Source organism: Geotrypetes seraphini, chromosome 19 (assembly GCF_902459505.1).
Source record: "Geotrypetes seraphini chromosome 19, aGeoSer1.1, whole genome shotgun sequence".
Classification (NCBI taxonomy): domain Eukaryota; kingdom Metazoa; phylum Chordata; class Amphibia; order Gymnophiona; family Dermophiidae; genus Geotrypetes; species Geotrypetes seraphini.
The window spans coordinates 10,491,556-10,510,368 of NC_047102.1; the positions used below are offsets into that span (position 1 = coordinate 10,491,556).

At 40.1% G+C, this 18,813-nt stretch overlaps 1 protein-coding gene across 1 annotated transcript in view; it reads right to left on the minus strand.

Moving 5' to 3' along the window:
* The window catches only part of EXT2 (exostosin glycosyltransferase 2), a 62,993-nt gene that overhangs the window by 13,232 nt on the left and 30,948 nt on the right, over positions 1-18,813 (minus strand). Inside the window, exons 10-11 of the mRNA XM_033928573.1 lie at positions 9,318-9,507; positions 4,424-4,590 (exon numbers count right to left, since the gene is read on the minus strand). Coding sequence (XP_033784464.1) covers positions 4,424-4,590; positions 9,318-9,507 — 357 coding nt within the window. The remainder of the gene's footprint in view (positions 1-4,423; positions 4,591-9,317; positions 9,508-18,813) is intronic.

An 18,813-nucleotide genomic window follows, 5' to 3' on the forward strand; every position in this document is an offset into this window, starting at 1 on the left:
GCCCTCGGTATGTTTATCAGTCACAAAAGTAAAATAAAACAGTTTCTTGCTCTTATGTCTCTTTAGCTATAAATCATAATATTATTATTAAGACTTAGCCAAAAGGAAAGATTTATATACTATAATGAGATTTACCTCATGCAAAATTGTCATTTCTTAACTATTTTTTCTGAGGCCCTCCAAGTACCTACAAATCCAAAATGTGGCCCTGCAAAGGGTTTGAGTTGGAGACCACTGGTCTAGAGTGAAGAAAGATGCTCAATCGTTGATAGTAAAACTGAAATGGTGATGTATGCTCTTCAATATAAGGTGTGTGGCATTATCATTTCCTAACAGTTAGGTAAGCTAGCAGCTCATGTAATAGGCAGTCAATAGCTGAAAACTATATCAAACCTTCCATTTCAACAGTTTATACAGTGATATTAAGAAGCCAACACAGTTTGTTGCATAGTAGACAACCATATTAGTTGAATAAGGAAAAAATATGGTGGGTCCTCAAGAAAAAAAGTAATAGCCAGAAATATTTCCCTTAGACTTTAGTTACTTTCTCCATATGGTCAATATTCAAAATCAATTTAACTGGGTGGTCCAGGAACCAATACTCAGTGGTCCTTAACCAGACAGTGTTGCTATAGATAGGCTCGGGCCACTGTGCGGGAGCAGTCCGGCAGCAGAATCGGAGAGGAGTAGGGAATCTTGCAGGCACAAGCGACTTGGGGATGCAGGACCGCAAAAAAGCCAGTCCTAACTTTGGCTAGTTTGTCTTGGGGACAATTTCTCCAGGTGGGTTAGTTTTGTACATGGGAATGGCCATGATTTGGCTGTACCCACATAACTCTTAGGGACTACCAAGGATCCAGATAGTGAGATAGGGTTCAGCACGGAATATTTAGGCCTATATTACCCGGTGGTAGTCAGTGTTTAAAGAAATGCTGATTGCTCACAGGATGAATATTGACCAGAACTATTTTACCTATCAAATATTCTGCTGATGGTCCATGTGTTTTTCCTCAGTCCATATTTATAATGTGTTTCATAATTTAAGTTGTCTATCACCAAAAAGAAAAGAAAAAAGTACCAGATCAAGTCTAGTGGGAGGTGGGTTGCTCAATCTTCCATTTAAGCTGCAAGTTCCCAAAGAGTAACCTGACAAAGGGGAAAAGGGACACAATCAAAGTCAACTTTGATTGTGTCCCTTTTATTACATATGTGTCCCTTTTATTACACATGTGTCCCTTTATTACATATGTAAACGACTTTGATTGTGTCCCTTTTATTACATATGTGTCCCTTTTATTACACATGTGTCCCTTTATTACATATGTAAACGACTTTGATTGTGTCCCTTTTCCCCTTTGTCAGGTTACTCTTTGGGAACTTGCAGCTTAAATGGAAGATTGAGCAACCCACCTCCCACTAGACTTGATCTGGTACTTTTTTCTTTTCTTTTTGGTGATAGACAACTTAAATTATGAAACACATTATAAATATGGACTGAGGAAAAACACATGGACCATCAGCAGAATATTTGATAGGTAAAATAGTTCTGGTCAATATTCATCCTGTGAGCAATCAGCATTTCTTTAAACACTGACATATACAGGTATATTGTCTGTCCCTAGTGCAACAATGGAGGATTAGTTGACTAACCCAGGTTTAAGAGGAACACAGTGAGACATGAACTGTTAACTCTGATTCGGGTCACTGCACTAACAGTTAAGCTATTTGTCTCCCTTCCCCAACCTTTATGATCGAGATTAGCTATCCTGGAAATATAGGCCTATCTTCCCTAGCAGATTTCACTTTTTTAATTTTTATAAAGTAAGCATCAAATCCTTAGTACTACGTAATACATAGACATGTATGTTCCGTTCAGTAGATTCCAAACTTATGCCATATTATCACAACACAATCCCAGAAATATCCAGAGCATAGAAAACAGATGCAAATTTCAAGGCAGTAAGACGGCCTGATTATCTTCACCATTAGGTTATAAAAATCCAATTTAGAACATGGAAGCACAATGAACAGATCAACAATTTCATTAGGCTCCGGCTGCTGGCCGATTCCTGGAACTCTACAACTGATTCAATAATTAAAAGAAAAAAAGGCTTTCAAAAATTTTTTTGCTCAAACTCCAGTTTCTAAAACTGACTTTGATACTGGTTTCTCCGTGACCTCAATTCTTGCGATCTGACCTTGGTGCAAGCCATGTAACGCCTCTGGCAATGACGTGATACCAGAGCCCAACCTGTCTTGCCTCTACCGAACATCCTGTTGGGCCAATCTGCTAAAATCGGACCAATTTGCTCACTGATTGAATCCGAAAGCGGATGCTGCATGTTTGCTCTGGATTGCCCAAACAAACTATGTTTAGGATTCCTCAAGCTCTGTTCTTGTTTTTCTTTGAAATGGAATCCTGCTTTCCCGTTAAGTGAGGAATGGACTTTGTGAAAGGAAGGCAAACGTTTGTGTGCTTTTTTCTTAACAAGGCTGCAATTTATTCTCAAGTGTTGCCGGCATCCCCCTCCCCCCCCCCATCAGCAACTGTACATTTCCTGTCCGCCTGCTATACCTTCCTACTGCGTTTTAGGTTTTCCATTCAGACATTCCCCATTCTGCAATAATTTTCACGGCAGTTTTTCGTTGGTAAATTGTGCAACCACGGCACCTCCTCATCAGGATACTAAAACACATCAACCCATGAGGGTTTTAAGCCCTCATTGTCTTCTGTTTTTGCTAACGAAAGGTTGATATAAGGGACGAAGTACCAGATACTTCTAGCAAAATCTCTCTTTCGTTCTGTTTCACTCTCAGAACTTCAGTCATTTCTATGTAACACAATCAAGGGTGTCCAGTCCTGCCAATTCAGCTGTGTGCAAAGGATTAAGCTGGTCAAACTATCGGCCTCTTTCACAAAGCCAGCACGGCAACAGCCCTGAAGCCCTTTAAATCTCCATGGGCTTCGGGAAGAGGCCGTATGTTTTGACGAATCCCTAACAGAACAGAAGTTGACAACGTCTATATTGTACAGAGATAAATCTAACACCTTTATACAATTCTTAAAGCACGACTACTAATCCGTTTTTTTTTTTTTGGTTTTCTTTTTAGCAGAAATAACTGCTTTCACGTTTTTCCTGCAGCCAGCTATCAGCCTTTCTATTTTTACTTTTGGAATTTCACCCCCCCTCTTCTAGCTCAGACCTCCCATAGGTTTCCAATAATATTCAAGTCTGAGGACACTGAAGGTCCCCAGGGAAAAAATCATCTCTTTTCTGTAAGTATTTCATAGTTAATTTTGAGGTGCTATAAGTAATGATAAGCAGTAGGTGTGTTTTTGATTGATAACCTCTTTTCATCTTGAGTTTCTTTACTGATATGTTGATATTTAGCTGAACCACTAAACTGAAAACACTCCTGTATATTTATTAAAATGTATACATTGAACAATTACCGGTAAGGAAGGAAAAAAGCCTCAGGTGGCCCGGGACATGTACCAGGCACAGCATTACAGCTCAAACAAGCTCCAGACAAACCATCATGGGCTTAAAAAAAAACCCCTTTATTAGTAATATAAACCTTCATTATCATTAGTACTACTACTACTACCTGCAGAAAGTTTCGGGACAGGAATTAAAAGAAGAAGATTTGGGAGTCGGGTCTTAAGACTTGAACGGCAATGATTGCATTACTCCTGAACAAACATTTCTTTCATCAACGGAAACCCAGGAAAATAATCGGGTTTTATAGGGACAATTGTATCTTTTATTGTTTTTATAAACTGCCAGCAGAGTAGGATGTTCAAGACAGATGAACGTGTGATTTTCTGGAGGAGATTCATTACAACTGAACGGCTATCGTGAACTTTCTAAAAATCTTATAAAGTGGCGATGCACTTTTGACGTGTCCTTATCGGGGCTCCGTGGATGATGTCACCCACATGTGAGAATATGCTGCCTGCTTGTCCTGGGATAACCTGACAGAATTGGTGCACACAGATTACACGCAATGGCCTTCTCAGTGGATAACTATCGTGGAGTACCTTTTCAAGACATCTGCAAAGCTGATACCTGGTCCTCGATTCATACTTTCACTAAGCTTTACTGTTTAGACTAGAACACAGCATAGAACATTCATTTTGGACAATCCATCCTATGTAATCTCTTTGATCCATGAATCTATCCATCACCCTTTACTTACATTTTAGCTAGGAACTCAGCATAAAGTGTGTATATCCTCTGCTTGTCTCCAGAGAAAGTGAAGTTGTTTACCTGTAACATGGGTTCTTCGTAGACATCAACATATAGGATCAGTCTAGAGATGTCACCATAAAGTGTGGGTGCGTTCCCCTGCTGTCTACAGAGAACCTCTGTTACAGGTAAGCAATTTCACCATCTGAAAACTCTAAGCTCCTTTAGCTTACCTCATAACCAAACTGCAGTTCATCAGAGGTCAGCATGATGATGTCATCATCGATGGCCAGCACAGCCTCCGTTTCAATCTCATCATAAGGGAAGAAGCGGTTGCTCAGCTTGTTCTCTGCCGTCCTCACCACTTTTAGAGGCACCCTAATCTTTGGCCACAGGGATTCTGCAGGATAGATTCCAAGAACACTAATTTTCTTTCATTTCTCTAGAAGTCCAGATAAATAACTTAAGACCCAGACCACTCAATATTCAGCACTATTTAACTGGCCAGGAATGGCTCCTGGCAAGTTAAACAGCATTTGATCAGCTAACCGCTAATATTCAATGGAAGCCAGTCAGCTATCTCCGCTGAAATTTGTGGCTAGTGGCTTAAACTTGGCCAGCTACATTGCACAATAGTTGCCAATTTTAAGCGCTGACTGGCTAAATTTAGCGACCAATTCGGACCGCACAAAAAGCAGGTCTATCTTTGACCGCTATAACTTAGCTGACCAATGCTTAAAATTGACTTGGTCGGCTAAGTCTGAGCTAGTCAAATTTAGACTAGTTATTCAACGGCAGTCGCCAGAAAATGGCCCAGCATTAATTATCAGCGGTCAGTGCTGACCATGGGAGTTGGTCTCCCTCCCAGTGTCCGTACTGTCCCCATAGACTCAAAATCCACTGCAAGAGCAGAGAAAAATTTCCTGGCTCTTCTCAGATTCATCCGACTTACAGTACTTTGTCTCCAAACTAAGCAAACATGAGATCAATCCACAAATATTTAAAACATGAGAGAAATCCACAAATGTTTAAAATTTAGGGAGGGAGAGGGTCGTCCCTGTCTTCTGTTGCCGATGAGATAATTTCTTGATATTTAAAGTATTTGCAAAACTAATACTTTTTGCTACTGATGAAATATGCTTTTGCAGTCAAGCTTTCAAGTGACCAGCATCACGACGTGCTCTAATTGTTGTTCTGGCTAAGGTATTTTCAACAATGTGGTTTCATAAGCATCATTCAGCAATGTGCTGGTGGGAGAGGGGAAGTCCATGCTCCTTCCCTCTCCAGCTTCACTAGAACCAAACTGCTGTATGACAAAACTAACCCCTTTGCTAGACACGGAGGAACCATCTAACCTAGTTCTCAAACTTGTCTTCAAGGACCCCCAATCAGCCTGGTTTTCAGGATATGCTCAGGCAATATGCATGCGAGATGGTTCTTGTTCATTGTAGATATCCTGAAAACCCATCCAGTCCCCCCAGAACAGGTTTGGGAACCACTTGGGAGCTTTTAATACCGGAATGCAATTAAAATAATTTTTAAAGAAAGAATAAACTAATTCTTCAGCCTGAAAACACAGGTAGTACCAGGACATAAGAATCTTTCTAAAAATTGTTTGGCATTCCACTACCCAACCCCCACACTTATATTTGGCAAAGTAATTACATTTATGGAAAAGCAGGCTGCATTCTGTAAAGCCCATGGGATAACAAGTCATCTTTTTGCAGGTATCTGATTTCAGTGCACGCTCCAAGCTTGCTGCTTTCTGAAATGTTCATGTTTTCACTGCCAGCTTTTCTTTTTTGCTTCATCATCAAGTATATTACTGGCTTTCTCTCAGCAAAATGGCACCAAAACACACAATTTGAGGGGGGGGGGGAGAGGAAGAGGAGGTGGTAGTTTCAGAAATGGATTCAAAATATATTCCAGAAACACACTTTGTTTTTCTACATGAAAGGATGGTAGAGTTAAAGGAAGGGGAGCATTTTAAAGTTGATTTTGATACCGATATTATATAAAGTGGTATAACAAAAAACTGTTTATGTTTATTTATCATATGGAAGGTCAAAGCGGTGTACAATATACAATTGAACAAAAAAAAAATCACAGGAAAGGAACTCCAATTAAAACAGGACAGAGTACATCCATACATCTAGAGCAGGGATGTCAAAGTCCCTCCTCGAGGGCCGCAATCCAGTTGGGTTTTCAGGATTTCCCCAATGAATATGCATGAGATCTATTAGCATACAATGAAAGCAGTGCGCGCAAATAGATCTCATGCATATTCATTGGGGAAATCCTGAAAACCCGACTGGATTGCGGCCCTCGAGGAGGGACTTTGACACCCCTGATCTAGAGATAAAGATACAGAGAAGGGAAGAAGGGGTTAGTGAAGCAACAATGAATACATACAGGAGTGACACCTAGTCAGAACTGATGTTAAAAAGCTAAATGAAAGTAGTAAGATTTCAGCTTCATTTTAAATCTAATGACAGAGGGCAAGTCATTCCAGGACTTGGGGCCAAGAAAAAGAAAGCAGAATTTTGGGTGGATTCATAATGTGCGAAAATAGAACAGGGTAGAATTAGATGATGAGATAGAGAGATCAGGAAGGGGTATATGGGATAATTAAAGACAGGTAGGCTGGACTACCTGAATGTAATGTTTTATGAGTAAGATGAAGAATTTTAAATCTGATGTGATATTACATGGGTAACCAATGTTTGATAAATAAAAGGATAAGCAACATCAAAATGTTTTGTCTTAAAAAGCATTCGGATTGTAGAATTTTGTAGGGTTTGAAGGCGACGTAATTTAAACTTGGGAAGGCCTGCATACAAAGTATTACAGTAGTCTAATCGAGAGATGATAAAGGCGTGTGTAGTGATAGTAAGCCTAAGTAATGTCTAATAGAACGAAGACTTTGCAACAAAAAAAGGCCTCTTTGGAATCAAGAAAATGTGCATAATGGACATCCATCGACTGAAGGGGAGCGAGCAGATATGACAGAGACGTTTAAATACCTATGTGCATAAATGCGCATGAGTCGAGTCGAGTCTCTTTCATTTGTAAGGAAGTTTTGCAATGAGAGGGTATAGGATGAAGTTAAGAAGTGATGGGTTTAGGAGTAATCTAAGGAAATACTTTTTTTTTTAACAGAAAGGGTGGTAGATGTGTGGAACAGTCTCCCAGTAGAGGTGGTGGAGACAGAGACTGTGTCTGAATTCAAGAAGACGTAGGATCTCTGAGAGAGAGGAAGAGATAATGGTTCCTGCGGATGGGCAGCTCTATGACATCACAATGCAGGTGTAAAGAGCCTTAGCCTATAGGAAGAGGAGATGCAAATGTTAAGAGCCTTAGCCAATAGGGAGAGGAGGAGATAGTGGATGCTGCAGATGGACCATTTGGCCTTTATCTGCCATCATGTTTCTTTGACACAAATTACTTTTTAATTTTCTTAGTTCCTTGTTTTAAACTAATGTTTATATAAGTCCACATTTTTTAATGTTTGTCTACTTAATTATTCCTTTTATTGATTGTTATATACTATCAATTTATCTAATAGTCACTGTGCCAAAACACAACAGTATTGGTTCAGCCATTAATAAATGATCTATATTTGGACCTGTGGTTTTGCTTCCATTTGTGGCTTTTCTATTTTCCTTTGCACATTCTGTCTCTCTCTCATTTTTTATTTCACTCTTGAGACAATTGAGAGTGTCTCCTAACTAGTTATCCTGAGCGTAATCAAATTCAGGAATTCCTGTTCTCTTCATAATCAGAACCTTATATAGACATCACAATAGATGCAAAGAACGAGGAACCAGCAAGTGAATATCATGAAAGAGGAACATTATAGCCAGAAAAATAATACAAGGAAGAAGAAAGTCAGCCTAAGAAACAATGCTAAAAGGAGTAAAGCCAACCATGAGGCATACTGGAAGTTTAAGGACTATTTAAATTTCATTATGACCAAGTAACAATATGTTACTGTAATTCATCCCCTTGCTGACTCCCAAAGACAAGATCAGCTTCAATTTGACTTCACAAAAACATCTGCCCATGAAATCCTTGCATAGCACCGGCTAGTAAATCTTGCCCTTAATGCTCTAATTGGTTAACCCTGTACCCAAAATGTTAAAAAAAAAATGGCCATAAAACCTGAGCGACCAGCACTAGGCAATAAAACTAAACCTTATCGCTGACAGCTATGTTTTTGCACTGCAGACTTCAAACTCATTCCCATACCTTCATCCTTCAGAAACTTCCTGACTTTAATAGGCTATAAACAGCAGAAGCTTTGAGACTTCCCGATCGGTAATGGAGCGAGCTAGCAAGAAAGAAGCGAAGGGCCTGATACAATAGGAGCGCACCAATATCTGCTTGAAATTTTGAACCCAAGGGTTTGTTTTTTTCTTGGGGGGAGGGAAGGTTCACTCCCACAATCATTTTTTAAAATTTAAAACATCAAATTAACGAGAAGCACGGCGCAAATAGTGATTTCATACAGCAGTGATTTCAATTTCTAGAGACATTTCCTTTTTTCTTTCATTAAACATGGGCTGTTATATTGCACCCGTGATTAGTAACTAGGTCTCGCTGCATAAATGGGACCCTGCATGAGTTAGTGGTAAAATAACCATCTTAATGGTAGCCCATGTTGATAACTTTAACTAGCTGGATGCAGAGATTTTTTTGATTATTAGAAGCCATCACCACACCATTATAGCACTGTATAATATCCAGGTAAGTGAGGGCTTCTAAGACGGGCATGGTTTGTTTTTTATTTTTAACTTGCCATCTTGTTTCTAATTGCCCACTGGCCATCTCAGGGATATGGTTCGCCTTTCCGTCAGGCACAGCACTATGGTTCAAAAGGGGAAGAGTTTATGCTTCTTCCTATTCGATTTGGTTTGGGTTTTTTTTGTGAAATAAAATCCCTTCTTTCTGTAGGCTGATCTATGACATTAGAGTTCCAAAGTACTATTAAAATCCTTTTTTTTAGATAGTGGTTCCAACCGGAGCAGAATTTTAATAACCATGATGCTCAAGTAACTGAGATATTATAATTGTTGAGTTTTTTGTAACCCAACATCATACCAAATTAAACATTTATCCTTTTCTTACCTTCTGGTGGACTTTTGTTCTGGTTATTCCAAACCACCAAGAGCTTAGAGAGACTGGGTACCTTGGACACTTCAGTGATGACTCGGAAGAGACTCTCCACCCGATCATAAGTCAAAACAATGGCAGTAAATCCTTGGGACTGAGGTGGGATCAGTGGAAGGAAGAGGGGGTTGCTCACAGTGTTCCATTTCTGTGAAAGTGAAGAACAAAATCGCACTGGATCAGACGACAATATTGAAATTTCTCTCTAAACTCCATATCTTAATAATTCTGCTTTGAACAGGATTTCTTTGAATTGTCTGTATTACTGAACACATGCACAATAGGCTTCCTCAATTCCTGTATCCCTTTTTTCTTTTCTTAGGTTACTTCGCTATTTCTTTCTGCTTTAGCCTTGCAACCTGAACTTCTAATACAGTAAAGCCTGCCTGAACCCTATTCAAAAGATACCGATGATAGAGGAAGCTTAAATCAGAAACGCAATTGGAGTTCATCTACGGTTGCTGGGGGGCTCTCTCCCTACATGCCCCCATCTATGATCCAGTTATTGCAACCAACAAACAAAGGATCCAACAGAACTGCAGTAAAATATCGAGTCGAAAAAATCAAAAATGATTTTCATTATTTGATATGAAGGGAAGGATGGAATTTATTATATTATGTTATATATATTATCTGATATTAATATGGTGGGGGGATGGGGATAAATCATATTTAAAGAAGATTTTGTGGATTTTCAAGTGATCTATTATTTTAATTGTTGATATTTTCTGTGCACTTGATGTAAAATATAAAATGAATAAAGAATTAAAAAAAAAAAAAAAATCGAGTCGAAAGACAAAGGCAAAAACTGCAGTGGTGATGTAACAAGATACCAAGAAACCTGATGGATAACAACTGGAATCGGCGATAAACAGCTGAACAAACTGTGAAAGCTCCGACGCAATGCAGGACAACAGCGTTCTTATCCATCAGGTTTCTTCCATACGATACCATTTAGGACCCCTGAGGAAGGCGTGTTTCTTACATGGACCGTGTCGGGTCCGGTCTCATCAATCCTTTTGGATACAAACTGTTTTATGACTATATTTATCTTTCTGTGATTGTTCATCACCACTGCGGATTTTGCCAGCTATTGCAACGACAGCTCTAGATAAGAGACCTCGCACTGTGGCTCCATTTGGGACGACGAGAACCCGCACTTTGATTCTAAACTGTTGGTGTCATCGCTGTGTCGGACGGATCCGCTCTCCCTTTTCCTCACCCATTCTCCGGCCTGCTTAGGCCTCTCAAATCTGCTATCTTTTTATTGCGTATATTCAAAAGTTCTCAAAGAGATTCTCTTATATGAGAATGGAAATCAATTGGGAAAAAAAAAAAAGTTATGGAACCGTAGCACTGCTTTAAAGCTTTAGAGCTCTTTTTAAAGCCGCACTAAGGCCTAACTAAACTAAACTTTAGGTTTGTATACCGCGCCATCTCCACAAGCGTAGAGCTCGGCACGGTTTACAGGGTTAGGTTGAAAAGCCCGTGCTAAAGTGCCTCATGCGCTAGCCACTACCGCCTCCTTTGGAGCAGGCAGTAGATTTCCGGCTAGCGCACACTAATCCGGTGCGTGCGTTAAAACCGCCAGTGCGGCTTTGTAAAAGAAGCCCTTAGTGAAGAACAGCAGAAACCCCCCCACCCCACACAGAAAGAGAAATGAGAGAAGAGGCCTATGGATTCAAGCAGGTCTGTGTGTGAGAACGGAAGAAAAGAGAAAAGGCCAGACAGCGTCATGACGCTCTCTTATATGAAAGGGAGCCCAAGTATATAAGATTTTGGGATGCACTGCCAACCTTTGGTAAACGAACTACTGAAATAGCTTGAGAGCTAGAATAAGCATCCTTTTACAATATCAAATCATTTATTAACTATAAAAAAAAAAAAAAAATAGGAATTAACCCACACACAAATACTTAAAAGGGGATGGGCTGAACTGATATCACATTCTACTCACAGCTAATCATGTCAAGCTTTTCTTGCACTATGGAGTAGTTTTCAAATATTTTCATACAGGTGAATGCCTGTTTAGCCGCAAAATGCACAGTTGAAAAATCGCTTCTCCCAAGGAGGCTAGTGGGAAGAATTAAGAGTGAAAAGTTTCCCCTAATTTCAAAGAGGGGAGCTTCCCTTTAAACAGATTTCCTGCAACCTCCCTGGCTCATTTCAAAATAGGCCTCATAGTGCCATCTGAGAAACGCCACAAGGTTGATCTGGTCTTTATTACAAGGATGTGAAATGCCCTCACAGTTTGTACTAGAGAGGCCGGGTTTCGGTCACCGAGTGGCCATGCCAGCTTCATGACTAAGATTATGCGTGAAATCTTTGCTGCTGATCAACCAGTTCTAGGAATCCAGAGCTTCTCTATAGCTTCAGAATTTCAAAACCTATTTGGAAACAATCCAGGTGGGCTCTCGCCATTGCCCCCTAATCCCCCTGGTAAAATTTAGAGCACATGAGAAGAGATGCAGTTTAAGATGGGGGTACAGATCCGAGCGTTCAAACTTCATATAAAATGGATCTTTGCACCTTTCCTGCTCTCTGGAAAGTGCTGATGAAAACCTTTTAACCTTCCTAGTTATAGCTTGCCCACAACTGGAAAGCACCATGGTTGTATTTCACATTACTGGAAGAAAGGAAATTGAAAAGAGGACTCCAAAGACATAATTCTGACATAAAGTGGGCACCTGAAGTCAAATGTAAACACAGGCACTGCAGCGCAGCAGGATAAGTTATCGACTCAAACAAAACTCGGTTTGTTCTTTTACCAATAAAATAAAGAAAACTAGCCAAATACTCCATTAAAAACTGAAATCACTGCAAAGAATTAAAAAAAAAAACAAAACCCAGTCACTGAAGCGAAATGTTAATTTGGGAAAACTTAAAAACCTTTATCTTGAATACAATGCCAAGCTAAGGAAATTGGTTTGTAGGCCAAACTGCTTGGAAGAGAAGATTGATGTGGAAAGCCAACGGGATGGGAATGAAACGGGAGCTATTTCATACTGTCCTGTCCAGATAATCCCATTGCCAAAGGACCGAGGAATGAAAGGAAAAGCCACAGTCAATTGCTGAAAGATATCTTGGGGGGGGGGGGAGGGTTGTTAAGAGCTGGTTGGAAAGGGAGATATTTACAGTGGGCCCGATAATCTAATCTAGGATTTGTGGATCGCTCTATGCCTATAAAGGTTCAAGGTGATTTACAATTACATAAGAGCCCATACAAACATGGGGAGTTTACAGAAGAGCTGCAGTGGCGGATTACAATGAAGAGAGCTTACAAAACAAGGTCAGCAGCTTTTAAGGCCAGATATTCAATGCCAGGTCTCATCTGGTATTGTCTGAGGCCTGGTTAGCATAAAGTTAGGAGGACCTTTTTGTTGTCCTAACTTTAAGCACCTACTTAACCGGATAGAAAATTGAATTATCGCTGCTCTCTGTTTAAGTGCGGGCTCCACCTCAGAAATAACCAGACAGTGCTGCTGCATAGAAACATAGAAGATGACGGCAGATAAGGGCCATAGCCCATCAGGTCTTCCCACTCTACTGACCCACCCCCAAGTCTACATATCGGTGACTGGCCCACTCAGCATAGTTTAAGTGATCAGGAGCCTCTCCGTCCACTGAAACCCCATTGTTTTTAATTTTTTCTCTTCGACACAAGGTACAAATAAATAGTACTTCCAATTTCCCAAGCAGAACTGGACAGCCAGGGGCTGGTATGACCTGACACTGTATACATTCAAATGTTTTAAACAGCAATTATAGGTAAACAAATGCCTCATGTAAGTAACCCGTGAATAGTTGTACGAATCTTCTCACCCCCTCCCAAATAAAATGCAACCAAAACATACTAATTCTACATCGATAGCAACCACTTGAAGGAGATTTACACTTAGAAAATCCCACTACACTGTACAATCTTACTAAGCAGTCAAGTTTTTCCAACCTCGGTCATTTCAGGAATGTGTCCTACCCAACCATGCCATATCACCAAATACAGATTAATTCTGTAAGAACAACCTAAAAAGCATAACATGCCACTAGGACGTTAATCTGCAAACAGAAGATAATGTCACTATGGAATTAATTGCTTCATTGTTCAAGTCTCATCTGTCCTTTCAGAAGTGTTGCATCCACTATTTCTAAAGAAGGAAGCCATCAGAGGAAGGGGAAAGATTTAGATTTAGCTCCTGCTTTTTCAACAGTAGCTCATGGTGAATTAGACTTGGGTATTTTCCTTTCCTTGAAGGGTTTTACCATCTAAGGCACAGGTGTCAAAGTCGGTCCTCGAGGGCCACAATCCAGTCAGGTTTTCAGGATTTCCCCAATGATTATGCATGAGATCTATTAGCATACAATGAAAGCAGTGCATGCAAATAGATCTCATGCATATTCATTGGGGAAATCCTGAAAACCTGACTGGATTGCAGCCCTCAAGGACCGACTTTGACACCCCTGATCTAAGGCAATGGAGAATTAAGCGACTTGCCCAAGATCCTAAGGAACAGAAGGAGGGGATTCCTGGCTTCAAGAGGTGACATTGCTTAGTGGTGCCAGTTCAGATCTGCTCCCTAGAGCCCAGAAAAGTCTGGTGAAGACTTTTCTGAGTATGTCTAACATGCCCACCTAGTGGTAACCGCCTCCACTCCCTCACGAATAGATTTTAAGCACTGAGAAACAAACAATGAAGAGCATAAAAAGGATTCCCAAGAAGCTTTCAAGTCAGTGAATGTGAGCACATGGCACTGGAAAAGAAATGCATCAGGCACGCCAGTGAGAAATCTAGATTCGGCTGAAACTTGGGTGAATGCAGTTGCTCATATGAAATGAATCTGAATAAAGACAGAAATCCATTTAACAAAATGACTAAATTTCAATGGCAATCCATTTGCCGATTCATTCTTCTACTGTAAAAGAACACAGTCTTACAAAATTGAACCGAGAATTTAGATGGGCAAAAGCCCACCACTCCCTCAAAAACAGAACTTCTGTGGCCGTAATCTGAAAATCTGGGTATTATCAGACAATCTTGGCTGTCTTGATTGCACCACGTGACCATGAAAGCGAAAAAGATCTCGGAAAATCAAAGTCCCAAATAATTTTGTGCTAGATCAAGAGGACCACAATAAGTGAACAAAGTTGAAACATGATTTCTAAAATAAATAATTTATATATAGCCCAACTAGAATGGTGGAAGTGTTGAGCTGCACGTTCATGAAATTTTAGAGCCAACACTAGAAAGACTGCATGAGTATGACAGAAAAAAAATCAGTAGAAACTTTCCATTCTTCATATTTCTCCCTGTTCCCCAAGTAAATTAAAGGTTTGTTTGCCTGATTTCCCACAAATCAGTAGATTTTTTTGGTATGAACAGGTCAATTAATAAGTGAAATTGCCTAACTTAGAAATTCAAGTGTAGAATTAATAATAATAATAATAATAACTTTATTTTTTGTACACCGCAAATACCACAAAATAGTTCAGAGCGGTTCACAATGCAAGAGACTGTACATATACAGCGAAGATACAGATACAGAGAATCAATTATCACAATATGCAGCGAAGATACAGGGAATCAATTATCACAATGTCGGGGACAAGGCGGTTCAGAGCGGTTCGCAATGCTGCTAAAGTTTGGGGAGCTTGGCCGGAAGGGAAGGGGTTAGAAAAATTTATCAAAGAGGTAAGATTTGAGGGATTTTCTGAAGGATTGGTAGGATGGGGCAGGTGAGATGAGGGAGGTCAGGCAGTCATTCCAGAAAAGACAATTTTAGCCAGCGGACTGGGCCACCTTGTGACCGATCTGGACTGTTTTCAGGGGGCCAAGAGAAGACGGAAAGTTATACAATCCATCATGAACAAGCACCATTTCAGATCGTGAAATTAACATTTCTTCATAAGAACATAAGAATTTGCCTCCGCCGGGTCAGACCAGAGGTCCATCCCGCCCAGCGGTCCACTCCCACGGTGGCCCTCCAGGTCTATCACCTGTGCTGTGGTACCTGACTATTCCTAGAACCTACCTCAACTCCTATCTGTACCCCTCGATCCCCTTATTGTCTAGGAACCTATCCAAACCTTCTTTGAAGCCCTGTAACGTGCTTTGTCCTATCACGGCCTCCGGAAGCGCGTTCCACGTGTCCACCACCCTCTGGGTAAAAGAGAACTTCCTAGCGTTTGTTCAACATTATTACATTCCGACAGCTTGAGTGGGTTAACTATTACAAGGATAAGTCTGTAGCAGCCCACCCGCGCAGAAAGTGTGAGCAAAACTCAGACCAGGTTTCAAAGGGAAAAGTACCCCCCCAAAATTACAAGTGCACACTTACATTTGCTATTTATGTTTGAGAAAATTTACTTGCAAGCTTTTAAAAATCTAGAAATATTCAACCTAGTCCCAACCCTGCCCAAGGGAATGCCTCTGCTTATCGCGGGTCCAGAGTAGAAACATAGAAAGATGACGGCAGATAAGTGCTAAAGCCCATCAAGTCTGCCCATACAAGTGACCCCCTTTTAAGTCTACTGGCCCCCTTAACTCTACTGACCTGCTCTATTAAGTCTATATCCTAGAGACCCTATTCATTGGTATGACTCTCGCAGTGATCCCACATAGGTATCCCATTTATTCTTAAAGTCTGCGATACTGCGGGCCTCGATCACCTGTACTGGAAGCTTGTTCCAATGCTCTATCACTCGTTCCGTGAAGAAGTACTTCCTGACGTCTCCACGAAACTTCCCTCCCCTGAGTTTGAGCGGATGTCCTCTTGTGTTCGAGGGTCCTTTGAGAAGAAAGATAACATCTTCCACCTCGACTCGTCCCGTGATGTACTTAAATGTCTCAATCATGTCTCCCCTCTCCCTAAGCTCCTCGAGAGTATAGAGCTGCAATTTGTTCAGTCTCTCTTCGTACGAGAGACCCTACTATTGTCGCCTTCATCACCCATCGGCCAAATCGGTACATGGTGCTGTTCTTCTCGTTTTTACATGCACCTACTTTGAGCAAAATTATAACATTATCTTTGTTTCATGCATGGAAATGCTTTTTAAGAACTACTCTCTAATAATAACTTTATTTTTATGTATCGCAATACCACAAACAGTTCAGAGTGGTTTACAGAGGAAGAGACTGCATACAGACAGTGAAATACAAAAAAAAAATCTTTCGAAATTACATTAGCATGTTAAGATTAATCGAGGTTATCTGGGAGTGTTTTTTAACAATACATCAAGGCAGAAAACTAGCCCACTTTTCTGAAAGAAACATTTCAAAAGATTCTTTCAGGTCCCTCACAAGTACCATTATGAATCGACCTCCTGCCTTCTAGCTGTAGATTGTGTCTACAGCCTTAGACCTTTTGACCCTGTGATCTGCGGGAAATCAGGCAAACAAACCTTTAATTTACTTGGGGAACAGGGAGAAATATGAAGAATGGAAGGTTTCTCAACTTCTGGCAAAGGAGAGAAGGAAATTCAGGTAATTCAGCCAACAGTAGTGTAATTAAAACATCATTACAGCAGTTCACGGTGCAAGATGAGTGGCTAAGTTAGAAATCAAACCAACACTTACCGTTATTCTAAAGTCTGCAAATGAGGTTAGACCCAGTGATTTGGCTCTTTCCCCTCCTCTGTCAGGAGGAAAAGCAAGAAGGAAAACTAGGGGGTAAGAGTATTATCATCCATCACTTGCTTTGACGAAGTGTTGAAATATTAGCCATTAGTACGAAGGCCTATTTTTAAAAAATCCTCTCAAAGCAGACATGGGTACAGTCGTATGGGTTTTGTTGGGTCTGTCCCAATCTCTCTTCATTTTTGGAAACTTAACAGAGGCTGGCAGCTAAAAGTAAAATGCAGTTTCAGATCTTGACCCTTATTTTCAAAGGTTTCAACATTGTTAGCCTCTTCCCTGAATGCTTATCAGCCTACAAGTGTTTTGAGGTCAGCTGTACCGCCACTCCACCAGGTTAGGTGGAATGATACAGATGTTCTATCTTTTCTATTGCCAGTCCTCTTTTGTGGAATACTTTATGATAAGATATTAAGTCAGTGGAACGAATCGTCCGAGTTTCCATGGCTTCCTATAGGGAAACTCGCTTTGATGATACGAGCGCTTTGGATTACGAGCATGCTTCTGGATACAAATGATGCTAACAAACCAAGGTACCACTGCACATTCAAATCAAATGGAAACATGAAAATGTCATCAAATTTCCTAAGGTTGTTCCTTCTTTGCAAACACTTTATGAAGCCATAGTTTAAATTTTGTTAATCATTTCAAAACTAAAAATATTGTTTTAAGGGAATAAGTACTGTAGGTCTAGCACTGATTATATTCATTGATAGCAAATTAAGTTGATAGTTAATTGTTATGGTTTATTATCCATGTTTACACAGTGCTATGATGCTAGAGCAGAGACTGACATAGAAAGTTAAAAGAAAAATTTTGTGGTTTACAAGGATTAAGGCCTACAAGGCTGCACCCAACATTTCGTTCTGGGTTGGTTTAGATATGACATATTTGCATTTCCAAGGCCAGAAAGGTATGTCTGTGTGGGGAAAATGCAGGGCTAGAAAGAAGCCTGCCAGTAATCCCATTTCCTCTGGAACCCACAAGGCATCCCTGTCAAGCAAAACCTATCAATTATTCTGGATGAATAGCTGAAAACGATATATCTTTAAAAAAGCCAAAACCAACTAGTGGAGTTTGGCATGGCGATTATATTAAGCCTCTGCTTTGGAGGATTTAGCTCTTGTAAGAACACTACCTTTAATCCAAAAGGCCTTTTTAAGTTATTCATTTTATTCATGGAGGAATAGACCATAGTCTGCCACTGAGACAGACATGGGGGAAGCCACTGCTGTCCCTGGGATCGGTAGCATGGAAAGTTGCTAGTCTTTGGATTTTTGTCAGGTACCTGTGATCTGGATTGGTCACCGTGGAAAAAGGATACTGGACTAGATGGACCATTAGTCTGACCCAGTAAGGCCACTCATGCTCTTATTGATTTTAAAATAAAAAACTGCTCAGTTGTTTTTTTATTTTAAAATCAATAAGAACATAAGAATGGCCTTACTGGGTCAGACTAATGGTCCATCTAGTGTGTATGTATATATATATGTGTGTGTGTGTGTGTGTGTGTGTATATATATATATATATATATATATATATATATACACACACACACACACACATATACATATACACACACTTACAGCCTTATTAAAGAAGTCCTTTTTTATTAGGGGGGGAGGCACAGGAATGAAGTGTCAATAAGAATGTTTAAAAACACTAACATTTGATTCATTGTGGAGGTCCCAAAATTAATCCTTCAAAGGTTAAGTATAATTATAATTCCCAAATGCTACTACAATGAACAATGTTTTCATTAGTCAGTTGGTCCCTTCACAACTTTTTTTAACAGTAGAATTTCTTAAACCATCTTTATACATATG